At 43.1% G+C, this 20,378-nt stretch overlaps 1 protein-coding gene across 2 annotated transcripts in view; it reads left to right on the plus strand.

Annotated features, from left to right (window-relative positions):
• The window catches only part of ADSL (adenylosuccinate lyase), a 307,415-nt gene that overhangs the window by 278,756 nt on the left and 8,281 nt on the right, over nucleotides 1-20,378 (plus strand). The window contains exon 13 of one of the 2 annotated variants that reach the window (XM_089674217.1): nucleotides 13,201-13,275. The exons of the other annotated variant lie outside the window; for it this stretch is intronic. Coding sequence (XP_089530343.1) covers nucleotides 13,201-13,275 — 75 coding nt within the window. The remainder of the gene's footprint in view (nucleotides 1-13,200; nucleotides 13,276-20,378) is intronic. 2 annotated transcript variants of the gene reach the window in all.

Here is a 20,378-nt window from a genome sequence, read left to right on the forward strand (position 1 = left end):
TTTGTGTCACTAATACCAACGATGGGGCACTATTCCTCCCCCCACTGACACCAACGATGGGGCACTATTCCTCCCCCCACTGACACCAACGATGGGGCACTATTCCTCCCCCCACTGACACCAACGATGGGGCACTATTCGTCCCCCCACTGACACCAACGATGGGGCACTATTCGTCCCCCCACTGACACCAACGATGGGGCACTATTCGTCCCCCCACTGACACCAACGATGGGGCACTATTCGTCCCCCCACTGACACCAACGATGGGGCACTATTCGTCCCCCCACTGACACCAACGATGGGGCACTATTCGTCCCCCCACTGACACCAACGATGGGGCACTATTCCTCCCCCCACTGACACCAACGATGGGGCACTATTCCTCCCCCCACTGACACCAACGATGGGGCACTATTCCTCCCCCCACTGACACCAACGATGGGGCACTATTCCTCCCCCCACTGACACCAACGATGGGGCACTATTCCTCCCCCCACTGACACCAACGATGGGGCACTATTCCTCCCCCCACTGGCACCAACGATGGGGCACTATTCCTCCCCCCACTGACACCAACGATGGGGCACTATTCTCCCCTCCACCACACTGACATCAATGATGGGGCACTATTCCTCCCACTGACACCAATGATGGGGCACTATTCCTCCCACTGACACCAACGATGGGACACTATTTCCCCCCCCCCCTCTGACCCCAATGTTGGGGCACTATTCTCCCCTCCACCACACTGACATCAATGATGGGCACTATTCCTCCCACTGACACCAATGATGGGGCACTATTCCTCCCACTGACACCAATGATGTGGCACTATTCCTCCCACTGACACCAGTGATGGGGCACTACTCCCACTGACACCAGTGATGGGGCACTACTCCCCCCACTGACACCAGTGATGGGGCACTATTCCTCCCACTGACACCAATGATGGGGCACTACTCCCCCCACTGACACCAATGATGGGGCACTACTCCCCCCACTGACACCAATGATGGGGCACTATTCCTCCCACTGACACCAATGATGTGGCACTACTCCTCCCACTGACACCAACGATGGGGCACTATTCCTCCCACTGACACCAACGATGGGGCACTATTCCTCCCACTGACACCAACGATGGGGCACTATTCCTCCCACTGACACCAACGATGGGGCACTATTCCTCCCACTGATACCAACGATGGGGCACTATTCCTCCCACTGACACCAACGATGGGGCACTATTCCTCCCACTGATACCAACGATGGGGCACTATTCCTCCCACTGATACCAACGATGGGGCACTATTCCTCCCACTGATACCAACGATGGGGCACTATTCCTCCCACTGATACCAACGATGGGGCACTATTCCTCCCACTGATACCAACGATGGGGCACTATTCCTCCCACTGATACCAACGATGGGGCACTATTCCTCCCACTGATACCAACGATGGGGCACTATTCCTCCCACTGACACCAGTGATGGGGCACTATTCCTCCCACTGACACCAGTGATGGGGCACTATTCATCCCACTGACATCAGTGATGGGGCACTATTCCTCCCACTGATACCAACGATGGGGCACTATTCCTCCCACTGACACCAGTGATGGGGCACTATTCCTCCCACTGATACCAATGATGGGGCACTATTCCTCCCACTGATACCAATGATGGGGCACTATTCCTCCCACTGACACCAATGATGGGGCACTATTCCTCCCACTGACACCAATGATGGGGCACTATTCCTCCCACTGACACCAATGATGGGGCACTATTCCTCCCACTGACACCAATGATGGGGCACTATTCCTCCCACTGATACCAATGATGGGACACTATTCCTCCCACTGACACCAATGATGGGACACTATTCCTCCCACTGACACCAATGACGTGGCACTACTCCTCCCACTGCAAAATTACAGGTATGAAGTAGCAACGAAAATAATTTTATGGTTGGGGGTCACCACAACATGAGGAACTGTATTAAGGGGTCGCGGCATTAGAAAGGTTGAGAACCACTGATCTAAATAGACAAATGACTTGTAATGTAGAGTTAGATGTATGCGGTGGGAGCCAAAATAAAAAAAGCTATAATTATAACAATTAAAAATCAAATTTTATTGCATATAAAATAATGCATATAATAAAAAAAAAAAAGGAAAAGAAAGGAAAAAAGTCCAGTTTAATTATCCAAAAATAGGGGATAAAAGTCATTGGCAATTCCTAAATGGATGCCACTGGCAAACTACGGGTCCAAAAATACTTAAAAACTGCACTCATTGTTCAGTCCAACTGGTGCCAATGACCCCAATTTAAATATCCATTCTTTTTCTTTACGCAGCAGTATATCAAAGTCACCCCTCCTGGTTGAGAGTTTTAAAGCATATATTGCTTTAACTCGCAGTCCACCTGGAGAGGACCGATGTGCCAGGGCAGTGTTCTGCTTTTGGAGTACGATCATGATGGTTATATATACTACTGATATGTTCTCCAATACGTACTCGTAGTGGACATTTAGTTTTACCTATCTAAATTTTGTCACACAGACATTATAACATATAGATAACCCTGGTAGTAGCACAATTAACAAATTGTTTAATATGGAAGAGGTTAACACCCATGGCATCTGTAAACGTATCCGTGCAGGCAGTATGTTTGCATATTGCACAATTTCCGCAGGTATACATACCTTTCAAAGGTGCCGGATTGGTAAACCAATTTCTTTTGTGGCGTACGCACATATTCTGACTGAACAAGATTGTCACACAGGTTCATGGCCCGTATAGCCACCATGAAAGGTCTAGTACCCACAATAGAGGATAATTCTGATGTTTGAGTTAATATGTGCCAATGTTTAGTGAGAACCGCACGCACAGCTTCCCATTGGGTTCCAAACCTAATAATGATCCGCACCGGATCATTAACCATCATGATCGTACTCCAATAGTAGAACACTGCCCTGGCACATCAGTCCTCTCCAGGTGGACTGCGAGTTAAAGCAATATATGCTTTAAAACTCTCAACCAGGAGGGGTGACTTTGATACCATACTGCTGCGTAAAGAAAAAGAATGAATATTTAAATTAGAGTCATTGGCACTGGTTGGACTGAACAATGAGTGCAGTTTTCAAGTATTTCTGGACCCGTAGTTTGCCAATGGTGTCCATTTAGGTTGGAATTGCCAATTACTTTTATCCCATATTTTTGGATAATTAAACTGGACTTTTTTCCTTTTTTTTTTTCTTTTTTTTTTATTATATGCATTATTTTATGTGCAATAAAATTTGATTTTAATTGTTATAATTATAGCTTTTTTAATTTTGGCTCCCTCCGCACGCATTTAACTCAACATTCCAAGTCATTTGTCTATTTAGATGTAGTCGGAAAAGCTTTATTTTCTGTTTCACATAATTTTACTGAGAGATGACGTTTGTTTATGATTTCATTAAAGCTACCCTTACTTGATGTTGACTGGAGGCCATGTTTCTAATGATTATTGAAAACGAGGCTCTTTCGGGCTATAAAGGACTTCACAAACATGGCTTCCTTATTCTGAAGAAGCCCATGTGACCCGGTGGGTGAAACGCGTTGACGTCACATCCAGGTGACGCCTGCGCAGTCCCAGCTCGGCCGGTTCTCTGGCCGTTGTATCTCCCTGCGTTCCCTGCATGGATATGCCAGCTCACAACGAATCTAAGCACTGACACAGATGCCGCTCTATGGTCCGGCAGCACAGCTGCATAGTCTCTACATGTACTCACCCTCTGGGTGATAGAAATACCAGCACTTGACGGCAATGGGATGCAAATTTGAAATTCAAGTGATGGTATCCTAGAGAGTCAAGACACAGGAATTCGAACATTGAGTTTACTATATTTCATCCAGAACCATGCTACTGATGTTCTGATCAATCACTGAGTGGTGTTGTCGCAATTTATTCAAGCCATTCACCCCTTGCCTCTCCATATTATAGCATCAGATGCGATGCTGAACTTTCCTCAATATGAGGTTATCTTGAATATAGGAGATACAGGCAAGTGGGAGTGATCTTTACCCCTTTGGGGATTCATCCATTTATACCACGTTCATGACATGGCATGACATTACGCCTGGCTTCATATTATATTGATCCATATATTCATAGCAATCATGTATCCATCTTCTATTGATTGCTTGAACAGTTTGCATAATATCATTTTGTACTATTTTTGTCTTATTTATTGATTTATGATCTTGTTTATGATTTTTTTTTATTTTGACTTTGCAATAAATTTTTGTTTTTCTTTTCAAGTTGTGGATTGTCCTCATTGAAACCCCTAGGCCAGTGGGATCTCTTTCCCCTGGTTTCCCCTTTTTTTCTTTCTAGTATGATGATTGGTTCCGAGGACACCACCTTTTGTTTTACAATTGGTGAGTCGGCTGAATTTATCCATTTGTAATTTTGGAGTTATCCAAATTTGTCCCATTTTCAAGGACACAATTTTTATATATTTTCTATGCTGGGCATCCCGGTTTTTTAACCAATTTTGAAGGAAGACAAGGAAAAGAAGAAAAAAAATTGTTATTTAAAAAGAGACATAAAAAGTGATTTGTAAAAGCTTTTAGCAAGACCCAAAGAAGAAAATAAAACACCTACAGGCACCAACAATCAAAAGTAAAACTTTTCAAATTTCCCTCTCTTTTTAGCTAAATGCCAGAGAAAAGAGACACTGTCAAATGTTTGGTAAAGAGACACTGTCAATTTTATTTTTGGCTGCATGTGTTTGCTAGGTGTAAATGCAATTTTACAAAAAATCTCCCCCCCCCCCCCCCCCACCAAGTAGGTGTATGATTTTGTGTTGGGCCATATTCATAGCTGTCTTGGGCCACAGGTTGATGCATATATTCGGCAACACACCGTGGATCATCAAATGTCATTCAAAGCTTTAATTTCAGAAAGATCACATCACAAAGGGCCAAGTGCAACATATCGGGGCCACATAAGACCCCTTTGTAAGACGTGATAGAGTGCATATAGTGCTATGACAGTATTTGAAGTGCTATCTACCAATCAAAACACAGCAAAAACGTGACACCCCCCGCCCTCTGATATCATTTGACATTACCATCCCACCAAAATTAACATTACCCCGCAGATTGGACAGCCCTGATCTACGAGAACAGCCTGATCCTTCTTTGATATAGGTGTTTTTCTAAAATGTAAGATGCAGATGACACCAAGCCCCCAAGTGCATAACTTTATATTTATCAACATTAAACTTCATTTGCCAAATATTTGCCCAATTAAGCTGAATGGCTTGTAAGTTGGAGACATCCTGTAAGGATGTTATTCCACTGCATAGTTTGGTGTCATCTGCAAAGACTGAAATGGTAATTTGCATCCCAAACCCTATATCATTTATAAATGAGTTAAAAAGTAAGGGTCACAGCACTGAACCTTGGGGTACACCACTAATAACCTTAGACTATTCAGAGTAGAAATCTTTAATCCCTTTTTCTGATACAACTAAAGCCCTTTTAGACCTAAAAATGTAGTATGCGTTTTAAAAAAACACAAATTGCATTTTTAGTGTGCTTTTAAAGTGATAATTTAAAAAAATTACCTTTACAAACATCTCTATACTTACCTGCTCTGTGTAATGGAATTGCACAGAGCGGTCGCAAACCTCCTCTTTTAGGGTCCCCCATCGGCTTTCCTGGCCCCTCCTCTCTATCCAGTGCCCCCACGGGAAGCCACTTCCCATAGTGGGCACTCGTGTGCTAGTTCCCGAGCCCCGCTGCTGCGTCTATTGACACAGACAGCAGGACTCAGCTCTGCCCCCCCCCTCCCCTGCTCCCTGGTCCCTGACTTTGATTGACTGCACTGGGAGCCAGTGAATTCTGGTGCCCCAGCAAAGCCAGCGAGACATGGAAGTGAGGGGAGAGAAGAGCTGCAGGCATGCACGGTGCTGGATCAAATGCGGGCTCTGGTAAGTAAAAGGGGGGGATGCTGATGCCTAAACATTTTTTATCTTAATGCAAGAAAATTAAGGTAAAAAATGTTTGGACTTTAGAACCACATTAATGCGTTTTTGCTGCTCTTTATAGTTTCCTGACTGCCATCATGCACAACATGGCCGGTCCTTTTTTTCTATTTTATCTTTCATTAGATTTTTTTTTTCCATAACAAAAATCCACATTGTGTCAACAATTCATATATGCATACATTCCACATAAGTTAAACCCATTCCCTTCGCCTCCCACTTTTGTGCCCCTCCCTTATCCCCCGTCCACAGTCCATATTCCTTCCATGTCCTCCTATATTTTTCCATCTATGTCCAAATCCCATTTCTTCTACCTCCTCTCTCTTTTTCCTTCCTATAGTACCCCATAGCTAATCAGTTAAACTTTTAAACTCTTACTACTTTAAACTCCTACCGCTTCCCAATATCTTTTAGATGATTTAAAGTCTTACCATCTGCTCCACACTTCTCAAAATTTTTTCCATTTTATCCTCTTCCATATGATATAACTCCTCCATCCTATATATGTATTAGACTCTCTTTATCCACTCCTTTATTTTTGGCCATGCTAATTAGATGATATAATACGCTATTTTTGTATTGTTTCACAGAAAGTCTTGGTATTATAAAATAAACCCATGGTCCCTCTGTACAGTCGCCCCCGATATCTCCTGTATATATTGGATTATTTCCTGCCAGAACTTCAGAATTTTAGGGCATCCCCACCATATATGTGCCATTGTTCCCTTAATCCCGCACCCTCTCCAGCATAATGGTGAAGCATCCACTCGTTGTTTGTGCCACACTAGGTATGATATACTATCTAGCTAAACACTTATAGTTAATTTCAACTGTATTCATATTCATCACCTCGTGTTTTAATTTAAATATCTTATTTTTTTGTTGCTCGTTCAATTTTGTTCCCAGCTCCTTTTCCCATTTCTCTAAGAACGGAGGAAGATCAGAACCCTCCAAATCAATAAGGATCTTATAAATCCTGGAGGTAACATGTTTCTCTGCTGTGTTTGAACTCAACATTTTTTCAAATGGATACATATCCTCCATTGTACTCAGTGGTTGTGGAAGCGCTGCAACAAAATGTCCTAGTTGATAGTACCACCATTCATCTAATGTGAAAAATAAATCTTTTTTTTTTCTTTAAATCTTGAAAAGTGTACAGTTTCCCCTTCTCTACTATATCCTTCAAACATTCATTTCTATCTTTAATCCACTCCCCAAAATATTATCTTTCCCCGGAGGGAAATACTCAATTGCCACCAGAAGAATCAATACTGAGTTATATTTTCAACCCATTTGGTTGTGCAGTGCATCCCACACTCTTAGAACCTTACGTGTCAAAGTGCTTGTGTTTCCATCTAAAATACGAAACTTATGTGGTATCCAAATAATCTTCTCTAATTGTGCCTTACTTAAAAACCTTCCATATTTATCCAACATTTCCCTTGTGTGTTGTGTCCAATCTACAATTCGTGATAATCACCCGAGTCATAATATTTCCTAAAATTAGGCAGGTTTAACCCCCCTTTCCCTTTTTTATCGCACAAGACCTCATATTTAATTCTTGGTTTCTTATTTGCCCATATAAACCTAAGTATCTTTTTTTTTCTTTTTTTTTTTTTTCAATTATCCCAAAAAAAGACCTTGGTTAATGTACTGGGAGCATGTGAAACTTATATAGGATTTTTGGCACTATCACGATCTTTACCAAATTTATACGGCCTATCCAGGAGGCCCAACCCCTGGAAAGTCTCCCCAATTCACCTTTTATTTAATTTATTAATGGGATATACCGTATTTTTTGCTCCATAAGGCGCACCTGACCATAAGACTCACCTAGATTTTAGAGGAGGAAAACGAGAAAAAAAAAATTCTGAACCAATGCACTGCAGACATAGTACAGGAGATGACCAGAGACTGCGGACATGGTACAGGAGATGACCGGAGACTGCGGACATGGTACAGGAGATGACCGGAGACTGCGGACATGGTACAGGAGATGACCGGAGAGTACAGACATTTGGGGAAGGGGGGGTAGGGGCAGGTACCCGAATTTGACAGGTACTCGCTCCCATTTCCACGGAGTTGTCCTCCCCCTCCCTCCTCGTAGTCTTGTGGGACACATGACAAGTTCCACAGGACTACGGGGCCATTCACAAAGTGCAACACTTCTCGTGCATGTGCAGTGGGCATCCTGCTGTGAAGCCGCAAGCTGTCATAGCCGGGTACCCACACTGAAGATGTGGCTCCAGGGAGAGAAGACGGCTGATGGAAGCAGGGCACCGCTGGACCGAGGAACAGGTAGAACGGAGGAGCGGGTTCTTCTGCACAGTAGGCCGGTCGCTCCATATTCGCTCCATAAGATGCTCAGACATTTTCCTTCATTTTTTGGGGGGGAAAAGTGCATCTTATGGAGCGAAAAAAATGGTAATTTGCCTGGTATAAGTTCTTTATTGATGGCAATAATTTTATTCCCAAATAGCCTAATTCCCTCTTCCTCCATGAGAATGGGAAGTCCTTTTGTAAGGCCTGCTTCTCTATCTTTGAGAAACTGATATTCAAAATCTCCAACTTTGAGGGGTTTATCTTCAGATTTGATAACTCTCCATATTGTTTTAGTAGTCTCATTAAGTTTGGTAATGATAATCTGGGAACAACAGATCTTCTGTGTAAGCTGCTACCTTATGTTCCATTTCACATATCTTAATTCCTGTTACATCTACACTCTTTCTTACCATCTCTAGTAAGGGTTCCAGGGATATTACAAATACGAAAGTGGCCATCCCTGTCTTGTAGCATTATACATTTTAAAAAAACGTGAAAGGTACCCATTAACCTTTACAGCAGCTGACTGGCCATTGTAAAGCCCTTTTATCCACTTTAACCACAAGCTTACAGGGCACTTATACCCTCTTCCTGCCCAGGCCAATTTCCAGCTTTCAGCGCTGTTGCACTTTGAATGACAATTGCATGGTCATGCAACACTGTACCCATATGAAATTTTTATCATTTTTTTTTGTGACAGATAGAGCTTTATTTTGGTGGTATTTAATCACCTCCGGGTTTTTTATTTTTTCTTAAACAAACCAAAACCCACTGAAATTTTTGAAAAAAAATGTTTTTTCTTAGTTTTTGTTATAAAATGTTGTAAATAAGTGATTTTTCTCCTTCACTGATGTGCGTTAATGAGGCTGCAGTGATGGGTACTGATAGGCTGCACTGATGGACACTGATAGGTGGCACTGATGAGGCACTGGTAGGTGGTACTGATGGGCATTGACAGGCTGCACTGATGGACACTGAAAGGCAGCACTGATATATGGCACTGATAGGCGGCACTGACAAAATTATTGTCAGCAGCTTTTCTCTCTTTACTTTTTGTAAGAGCAACAGTGATCTCAGGTCATTGTCCCTCCCATCTCTGCAAGGAATGAATCCCACTTGGTCCAAGTGTATCTATTCCAGCATCAGTTCTTTCATCCTAGTTGCCAAAACTTTTGCGTATAATTTTGTGTCTATATTCAGTAGTGATATAGGTCTGTAGCTGGCGTATTGAGCCCCATCTTTCCCTTCTTTAAGTATGATTGTTGTATATGCTTGCAATGATTCTTCTCTCATGCCCAGTCCCTCTCCTAACGCATTCATATATGTGCATATTCTAGGAACCAGTATATTTTTAAATTTCTTGTAATAGCCCACCGTATATCCATCAGGGCCTAGGCTGTTTTCTACTGCCATACTCTTCAGTGCCAAAATAATTTCCTCCTGGGAGATAGCTCTCTCTAGGGCCTCTAACTTTTCTTCTGGGATTCTTGGTAGGCTATCCTCCTTTAAATATTTTTGCCTTTTTCCCTTCCTATCATCCTGGTTTTTTTTTGGTCTCCAAACTTTACATCGTACAACCTACTATAATATTTTTGAAACGTATTAGTGATATCATTGGTGAAATATACCATTTCTCCTTTTTCATCTTAAATTTTTTATATATAATTCCTTGATTTCTTTTCCTTTAATCTTTTCATTTAGTATTTCCCTGGTCGATTCCCCCACTGATATTGATCTTTTGAGACCCTATTAAAAATCATCCTTGTTTACAATTCCATAAGATCTTTTAGTTATTTTCTTTTAAGGGTTATCTTCTGGTGCATTTCTGAATTCAATGTCTTTTTATGTAATTGTTCTAAATTATACAACTCCTCCGTCACAAACCCTATTTTTCTTCTTTTCCGCCCCCATCGAAATCCGAATTCCCCTGATAAATGCCTTGTGAGCCTCCCATATTGTATCAACAGATACTTCCCCAGTCTCATTCAATGCAAAAAATTGCTCTGTTTCCTTCTTTAACCCTTTCTCTAATTCCGGATCTTGTATAAGTATCTTGTTAAATCTCCACAGTTATTCTTTTCCTCTCCTCTCCTAAACGTAGTCTCATTGTGACAGGTGCATGACACAGACATAATCTCTGTTAGACTTAACCAATGGCTCCAATTGTCTGTGTTCAATCATTATATAGTCCAGTCATGAATACGATCTGTGTGCTGGAGAGAAAATGTTATAATCCCTTTCTCTTGGATTTTTCATTCTCCACATGTCTATCAATTGACATTGATGTAACTTCTTTTTCAACAGTTTTAATTTTCTACCACATTCTCTTTCTGCACCTGATGAGGTATCCATCCATGGATCCAAACAAAAATTCAAGTCTCCTGCCACAATCAGACATCCCCTTTTGAAATCTCCAGAAATACTACTGGGTTATTATTCGGACAATAGATGTTAACTAATGTACAGTCAACTCCTTTCTTATAATTTTCCTTTCAGGAATAGAAACCAACTTTCTAGATCTACCATTCTCTCTTCCAGAGTAAAAGTTGCATGTTTTGAGAACCCAATTGCTACTCCTTTGGCCCTTTTTATTGGTGAATCAGCATAATACCAGGTTGGATAATGCCTTGAGCATAACTTAACATTTGTGTTATACGTGTGTCTTATGTAAAAACACCACATCCATAGAGTACTTCTGGATTTCCCTAAATATCTTGTGTCTTTTAGTCGGAGAGTTTAAAGCTTTCACGTTGTATGTTATAAAATTAATCAAACTAATTTCTACAGCTATGTCACCTCTCCTATGGATTTCCCTTCAAAAGGACATAAACAAAGATAATATGGAACCCGGACATTCTCTACTCCCCCCTTTTAACTTTAATTTTTCACAGAAGTCACTTAATTCCTCTGGGAATGTCAGTCTTGCCGATTTCTCATCTTTCCACCCAATCAAGCATGTTCCAACAACGGTTTCAAAGAACTTTTTCTGGCTAATATCTTAGATGCGATGTCATCGAAAATTTGCAGCTTTGTTTCTCCATATTTTATTTCAGTGATCTCACTCAGTTTTTTCCATATATTTTCTCTGTCCTCATAGTGGTGGAATCAAACGATCACATCTCTGGGAGAATCTGCTGACACTCCTTGCAGTCGCCTAATCCTATGTACTTTCTATTTTCAAGTGTTCTGTTACTGATCTACCCATAAATGGATTAAACACTCTTTATTTTATCCCGCAAGTCCTCACCTTGGGACTCTTCTGGTAGGCCTCGGATCCTTAAATTATTTCTTCTCTCTCTAGTTTCTTGGTCTTCCAGTTTAAAGGAGAGCTTTCACTGTTCTCTTTGCATCTCTTCTACCTGCATTTCTAATTTAGTGAATACTTGCGCATATGTCTCCATTTTCCCCTCTACTTCTTCCACTCATGTCAACATTTGACCCAAATTATTATTATTATACAGGGTTTATATAGTGCCAACAGTTTGCTCAGCGCTTTACAATTTAACAGGAGACAATACAGCAACAATACAGTTCAATAGAAGAGGGATAGAAGGGCCCAGCTCCTTGGAGCTTACAATCTAGGAGACCCAAATCATTTGGAATTGCCGCCATTTCATTTTTCATGGACATTTCCAGTTTTGCAAACATTTCCGCCATTTCAAATTTTGTAGGTATTTGTGACATAGCTCCCTGTTGTTCCATGACACTTTGTTCTGTTACACTATCCACATTTATGGATTTGTTAGTCTGGTTCGCTTCCCCTGTCCCAAGCGACATTCTAGATTGGTCTCCAACACTTTTTTTTAGTTCTCTGCTGTTTTTTATTGGGGGTTAAATACTCCGCGATACCAGCCAAGGCCTAGGTAAGTTTCTAGGCACATCAGGGACTCTGTATGACTCATGCATTGCAGGCTTCTGGAGCTCCTGCTCCTCACGATGCCATGCTCACGCCCCTCCCCAAACGCCGGTACTCTTTTGATGTGTTCGCACTGACTTACAATGGAAGGTACATTTTTGGTGCACTTTTGAAACACTGCAAAAATTCCACATGCTGGACATTTGAAAATGCAGCACACCCGCAGTGCAATGATGTAAATAGTTCCATAGGATTGAAAGGGAAATAGTTTTCATGCGCGCTTGTCACGCTGGAAAAGTGTGTTTTATCCAAAGCACACCAGTGTGAAAGGGGTAATTTTTGTGTTATGTTTAAGCACACTAACACTGAAAAAGACACCAAACAAATGTGTTAATAGTTTATTTTTATCAATCAATAAAATGGAAGTAAATCAACAGAAGAGAAATGCAAATCAAATCAATATTTGGTGTGACCACCCTTTGCCTTCAAAACCGCATTAATTCTTCTAGGTACATTGGCACACAATTTTTGAAGGAACTGGGCAGGAACGTTGTTCCAAACATGCTGGAAGACTAACCATATAACTTCTGTGGATGTAGGCTGCCTCAGATCCTTCTGCCTCTTCATGTAATACCATACAGACTTGATGTTGAGATCAAGGCTTTGTGGGAGCCAAACAATCACTTCCAGGAATCCTTGTTGTTCTTTATTCTAAAGATGGTTTTTAATGTAATTGGCTGTATTTTTGGGATGGTTGTCCTGCTGCAGATGATGGATAAGTATCCGCCTCCATCTCTCAGCATTGAGGACATCATTGTTCCTGACCAAATCTCCAACACCAATTGCAGAAATGCAGCCCCAAAATTACAAGACGCCTCCACCATGCTTCACAGTTGCTTGCAGGCACTCATTATTGTACTACCCTGCAACATGGGAACATCTCAACATCCACTCATCATTTCTCCTCTGCTCCCCAGGTAACCACTGTTTTCCATTGCCTTCTGAAACTTCCTGCTCTTCCTGCAACTGACAACTGCCTCCCGTTGCCCCTGGTAACCACTGTTTTCCATTGCTCTCTCAATCGTCAAGCTACTTTGCATACCTGAAATTATCTGCTTTGTTAGTTTTTTTTCTGTTTTCTTTTTTGTAACTATTGTGTATACTTGCCTGTATGAAGTGGCCTTAGTCTCACAGTGCCTTAGCTGAGATCAAACACCTTGCCTTATCTTGTGTCCATCCTGCTTGCAATTTGTTAAGGGCAGAACACATCCCCCATGTGTCATTTATTAGCTCTTAATTGAACGATTGCCTAACCTCCCCCTGTCCATCCAAGTATTTATTCATAACATTCCTAGGGACGGCTGGCGAGGGGACAGGCTGGCATTCCTTGCGCAAAGTACGCATTACGGCGCTAAGTATCTGGCACTTTAAACACAGCACTAAGGCAAGTACAAACATTAGTACTGCACCCCAAGTAGATTGCATGTGCTCTTCCCTCTCTTACCTCTCTCTGTCAGCCTTCCTTTGTTATCTCTCCTCTCTCCAGCATGCTCTTGCTAACCCTCTTTGTTGCTATAATACCTTCTCTTCTCAAAGTCTCTTGTTTAAACCTCCTCCCCACCACACAATCTGTACATATCACCCTCACTTCTGCCCTCTCAATATCACTGCACTTATCTCCTGCTCTCTCTTGGTCCACATAATGTCACCGCTTCAAAAGCACTGCGGCACTTGCCCTCATATAAATCTCGCTCTGTCTTGGAAATTCGCTTTAACGAATTTCTCCTTACCGTGAGTACTCGCAGTTGGATGCGCAGAAATCCCCCATAAAGCTGTGCGAATCTCGCTTACCACGACTGCAGCCAAACTACACGATTCCTGCCCATCCAAATACTTTGGTTCTGTTGAATTTGTGGGTGATGGAGCTCCGTTACCCTAGAATGATCACACGACACTCTAAGGCTGGTTGCAATCCACATAAGGGGCTGATTTTAGGCTCAGCTCTCTGTTTTATTAAGAATACACACATGCCCCCCACATGAATAAAGTCAATCCCTCCCACCGAACAATACAATGGGGATTGCTTATACAGAGGATGTACATTCCAATTGGAGCATAGCCTTTGCTATTATCTATCACTGGTCCTCCCCCATGAACCTTCTGAGGTCAGCAGACTTCCTCCCCTTCCCCCCTATGAGCCATCTGAGGTCATATTTCCTGTCCTACTATCTTCTATTGGTATGTACATTCTCTGTACAAGCACTCTCTAAAAATATCAGTCTGTACCTGGATGGGCCCGATACGATCTTTATTAAAACACATCCATCCCAGATACAGTTTCAAGTTGGTAATGGGTTGTAAGATATGCATAAGCCTACACGTGGAGTTCACACCGCTTGCGCATTGCGTTATGAAGCCCACGTGGTACCATGCTGCTGATATGTGGATACAGGCCCACGGTCTACTGACAGCGGCATTCGCATGGAATGCCGTGGTGGTATACACGCCGGTCTATAAGCGCAGATCTGCCATCTCATCCATTACCAAGCTGAGTACTGTAATACATACATTGTACATGCGCATGGCCCAATTGCAGCCTTCAGAGCTTTAATTAAGCCACACGAGAGACATATGAATAACACGAATACATGACACATTTAAAGTTCGACCAACAATACAAAATTTCCATGACAGCTCCCACCTCACCTCCCTTACCCTCCTACTACTACTAACTTCTGGAGACATTGCCCCAAATTCTGGCCCTCCACCATCAAACTCCAACCCACAGAAGCAGCAGCCTCCCCTCTCTGGCCGCAACCTTCACTCTCTCATCTCAATTCCCTTGCTTCCATGCACCAACCCCTCCCTCCTAGTTGCCCTCTGGAATGCCCGCTCAGCCTCTAACAAACTCTCTACTATCAATAACCTCTTCCTCTCCCACTCCCTCAACCTTCTTGCTATTACTGAAACCTGGCTCCAGGATTCTGACTCTGTCTCCTCAGCTGCACTCTCCCATGGCGGCTTCCTCTGGTTCTTCCTGCGCACCCCCCCCCCATCTCTGTCCCCCTGTTCTTTCGAAGTGCACTGTATTTGTCTCTTTTCTCCCATTTGTCTGAGGATCGCAGTCATCTACTGGACCCCAGGCCCAGTTTCACGCTTTCTCGATGACTTTTCAGCATGGCTACCGTACTTTCCTCTGAGGTGCCTGCCATCATCCTTGGCGACTTTAACATCCCAGTCAATGCTCACACCCCTGCCACCTCTCAAATACTCAACCTAACTTCCTCTTTTAACCTAACAAAATGGTCACAATCCACCACCCACTTCAATGGCAACACCCTTGACCTTGTATTCACCCACCTATGCACTCCTTGTAACCTCTCTAACACCCCTTTTCCTCTCTCTGATCACAACTTTATCAGCTTCACACTCTCCCTGCCTCCTACCCACCATGCCTCCAACCTGCAAACCGTCACCTGTAGAAACCTCCACCACCCGTCCTGCCCAGAGCTGGCCACATCTGCCTACAACAACTTTCTATCATCCTCCCTGGACGCTCTTGCTCCTCTTTCTACACGCAGAACCAGGCCTCATCTGTCTCAACCCTGGCAAACAGATGACACCAGAAGTCTCAAGAGACGCAGCCGCACTCTTGAGCGAGCATGGCATAAAACTAAATCCTTGAAAGACTTTACCCTCTACAAATCCGCTCTTCTTAAATACAACTCCAGCCTCCATGCTGCTAAGCAAACCTACTATAACACTCTCATCAAGACCCTCTCATCCAATCCTCATCAACTCTTCTCTACCCTTAATTCTTTACTCAACCCCCCACTGCCTCCACCCACCAACTTACTTACTGCACAGGAGGTTGCCAGTCACTTCAAGAAGAAGATCGACACAATTCGTGATGAGATCTCCAGTGTCAAGCTTCCTCCTCTAAACAACATACCAGGCCCAACACCAAACTCTACACTCTCCTCCTTCGACCCTGTTGCCTCCAAGGAAGTTACTGATCTCCTTTCCAAGGCCCACTTCACCACCTGTCCCCTGGATCCTGTCCCCTCACGACTGTTGCAGCCTCCTTCCTGCTCTATCCTAAACTCTCTAAGCCACATCTTCAACCTCTCACTGTCCATGGGCACCTTTCCCTCCCCACTCAAACATGCACTGGTTACCCCCATTTTCAAAAAACACTCGCTGGACCCCACCTGTTTGAATAACTTCAGACCCATCTCCCTGTTCCCGATTGCCTCCAAACTTCTCGAGCGCCTTGTTAACAACCGTATGAACTGCTACCTCACTGACAACAACCTTCTTGATCTCCAACAGTTTGGCTTCCGCCCACCACTTTCCACAGAAACTGCCCTACTAAAACTCACTAATGACCTACTAACTGCTAAAACCAACTGCCATTACTCCATACTCATACTCCTTGACCTTTCCGCTGCCTTTGACACAGTCGACCACTGCTCCTCCTCAGTAAACTCCACTCCATCGGCCTCCGTAACTCTGCTCTCTCCTGGTTCTCCTTTTACCTTTCTCAGCGCACTTTCAGTGTCACATATAACTCCTCTGCTCCTCTTCCTCTTTCTGTTGGAGTACTCCAAGGTTCTGTTCTTGGGCCCCTCCTTTTCTCTCTCTATACCTCCTCCCTGGGCCAACTGATAACCTCCCATGACTTCCAATACCACCTCTATGCTGATGACACCCAGATCTACCTTTCCACTCCCCAGCTCACCCTCTCAATCTCCTCACGTATCACAAACCTACTAAGCGGCATATCAGCATGGATGTCACATCACTACCTCAAACTCAATTTTTTAAAAACTGAGCTTGTAATATTTCCTCCTCCCCGATCCCCACTCACAACTTTACCATTAAGATCAACAGCATAACCATTTATTCCTTCCCCTCATGCCATGCTAGGCGTAATCCTAGACTCTGACCTCTGCTTTGTGCCCGACATCCACTCACTGGCTAAATCCGGCCACCTCAACCTCCGGAACATTTCCAAAATCTGCCCCTTTCTGACCAATGACACCACAAAACAACTTATCCACGCCTTGGTTATATCCCGCCTCAATTACTGCAACTCCTTCCTCACTGGTCTACCGTTACACAGGCTATCCCCCCTTCAGTCTATTATGAATGCTGCTGCTAGACTCATACACCTTACCAACTGATCAGCAACTGCTGCCCCTCTCTGCCAATCCCTTCACTGGCTTCCAATCACCCAACGTATAAAATTCAAAATACTAACTACAGCTTACAAAGCCATCCAAAACACTGCCCCTAGCTACATCACCGACCTCATCCACAGATATCTTCCCCTCTGGCTCCCTCATCACCTCCTCGAACGCTCTCCTCCACGACTTCTCCAGAGATTCTCCCATCCTCTAGAACTTCCTACCACAGCATGTCCGGTCAGCCCCCACCCTGTCTGCCTTTAGGCGATCTTTGAAAACTCACTTTTTCAGGGAAGCCTACCCCACCTCCACCTAAGAACTGTAGTTGAATCACCTCCACCAGATCATCCCCCGCAGCTATCACCTGTTGTATCATCTCCCCCTTCCTTTAGATTGTAAGCTTCACGAGCAGGGCCCTCACATTCCTTCTGTACTGAAAAGTATTGTAATTTTACTGTCTTCCTTATATTTTAAAGCGCTGCGCAAACTGTTGGTGCTATATAAATCCTGTATAATAATAATAATACCCTCCTTTTGTGATCAAACTGCCTTTTGTGACAATCAAATATTCCAAATTTTGACTCATCAGGCCAGACCACCTGCTGCCATATTTTAATTTTCCCCAGTTCCTATGTTTTCGTGTATAGGACGTGGAAACAAGGTTAAAGGATAAGTTCACCTTTGGGAACATGTTACATGTTCCCATAGCTGCAGCTGCTCCCGCTGCTCCCCTCCCTCTGACAGATAGTACAGGGAAACTTTTCCCCGTACTATCTGTCAGATTTGAAAACAGCACCGCTGGGCGGGGCTTTGCCCACACGGCCACGTCACTCATTCACAGAGTGCCTACAAGTCCCTGCAGCTTTAGCAGCTGTTGGCTTGTAGTTTTCAATGAACTACCATGGTGCTCCACAGCCTCCTGTCGTACATCCTGTATGGCAAGCAGATATTCTGACAGGTCTGCAGGAGACCTGCATGGCATCAGCGATCTACTGATCCCTTGTGCAATGTTTTCCAGGCTCCTGCAGACAAAAATAATGTACATTATTTTTACCAGCAAAAAAATGTGCATTTATAATTTTTGTCAAAAAGGTGAACTTATCCTTTAAGCGACTCAACTATGCACTATGGTAATTTAAGATAAGTGTGGCTCTTAAAGTGCCCTAATCCATTCAAAAGGATGTGCCTGTAAAAATAGGAATTATAATTGACCAATTTTTGAATTGCAGAGGGGAAATTCTAAACAACAACTACCTGCTAGTCAAAATAAGTTATACAGTGACTAACTTTGTGCAAGTGCTAAATAAACTCTGTTACAGTGTGTAAGCAAATATAATCTGCCTTCGTATAAACAAAACACAAAAGGTTTACCTGTTTACAACCATTATTTATATTAGTCCACTACACATGATTTTCTATCCATAAAATGTGTGTAATCACAGTATTTGTAAACCTAAAAAAAATTGCACTGGCTCTTTTAATTTAGTTAAATATGATTTGTCATGTCACTATTATATTTCTGCCTGCCAATACTCTGTTGTATGTGGTTGATCCTGCCTATGCAGCCCCTACAAGTAAACGGACTATGGTAAGCATGGCAGCCGGTCCATGCAAGCATGGTCAGTTTTACGTCTTGTGTCATCCCGCTGAAGATACAGGCATGCTATACAAGAGCACAGAGCACCTGCATCTTCTTTCATCAGTAAACCGCTGCTTCCCCCACCCATCGCTCCCGCCTTGACTGACTGTGCATTCCCTTCCCAGGGGAAGTGCCGTTATGCCGCAGGGTCTGATTGTGTTTCATTGCCATGGAAATGCAGAAGCTTAGTAGCAATGCCATTTCTTGTAATGACGTACATTCCCCCACAGTGGACATGCCCACCGCCAGGTCCGTGCATTGCTGTGGAAGCTGTAGCTTCTGAAGCTGCAGAAAGTTAATGCTAGTTTAAAAAAAAAACACAAGTATTGAGTGATGATAGGCTTAAGTTTTTATTCACTAAATGATTTTATAGTTACTAAGGTTCACAGCTACTTCAATAGTAAACAACACTCAGCTACAACCCCTTTCCATCAGTCTGACTGTGTAGCATCTAAATGTTTCCGTTTTCATTCACATATTATTAAGCTGGCCATACGTGGATCGAAATTCGGTCGGTTCAGCAGGGACCAGACTTATGTCGATCCATGTATGGGCAGGCTAATTGTACCCAAGTTGATCCATCGATTGACTTTTGTACAACCAGCCTGTTTGATTTTTCTTACAGGCATTTACTGCCAGCGGCTATAGACACTAGCAGTATTCATTGTGTTCTTTCGTCTGCAAAGGCTCCCCGCACCCTCACCGGCAGAACACAGTAGTGCTGCAGTAGGGATTCCCCCATCTATACTGACTGTGTTGATGGGGAAATCGAATCATCTATGGGCTGCCTCATCATTTAAACTTTTTACCTCAAGGGCATGGTTCTCCCTTCCCCATTCAAAGCGCACTCTACTAGATCAGTTAGTGCTTCATGGGCTTTTCGGCATCAGGCATCTGTTTCTCAGATCTGTAAAGCAGTCTCCTGTTCGTACATTAAAGTGGTTCTTAGCAGTTGATGACCTGGTGACTCCGTGGGATCAGTACAGCCTGAACTATTCCTTTCTTCCACTGAAATGTCAGAAAAGAACCTTCTGTGAACTCCCACATGTCAGTCATCCAGCAACCAATTTTTTTTAGAAGAGGATGCAACCCCTATACAGTACGGAAAATAAACTATTTGATCCCCTGCAGATTTTGTAATTTTTCCCACTTGCAAAGAAATTAAGGGTATATAATTTTTTCATAGGTGTATTTTAAATGATGGAGATAGAATATCACCCCAAAATCCAGAAAAAACACATGATACAAATGTTATAAATTGAGTTGCCATTTAGTGCGTAAAATAAGTTTTTGATCCCCAAGAAAAACATGACTTAGTACTTGATAG

The sequence above is a fragment of the Staurois parvus genome, unplaced genomic scaffold, assembly GCF_062004578.1.
Source record: "Staurois parvus isolate SC_StPar_1 unplaced genomic scaffold, SC_StPar_1.0 ptg000149l, whole genome shotgun sequence".
Lineage (NCBI taxonomy): Eukaryota > Metazoa > Chordata > Amphibia > Anura > Ranidae > Staurois > Staurois parvus.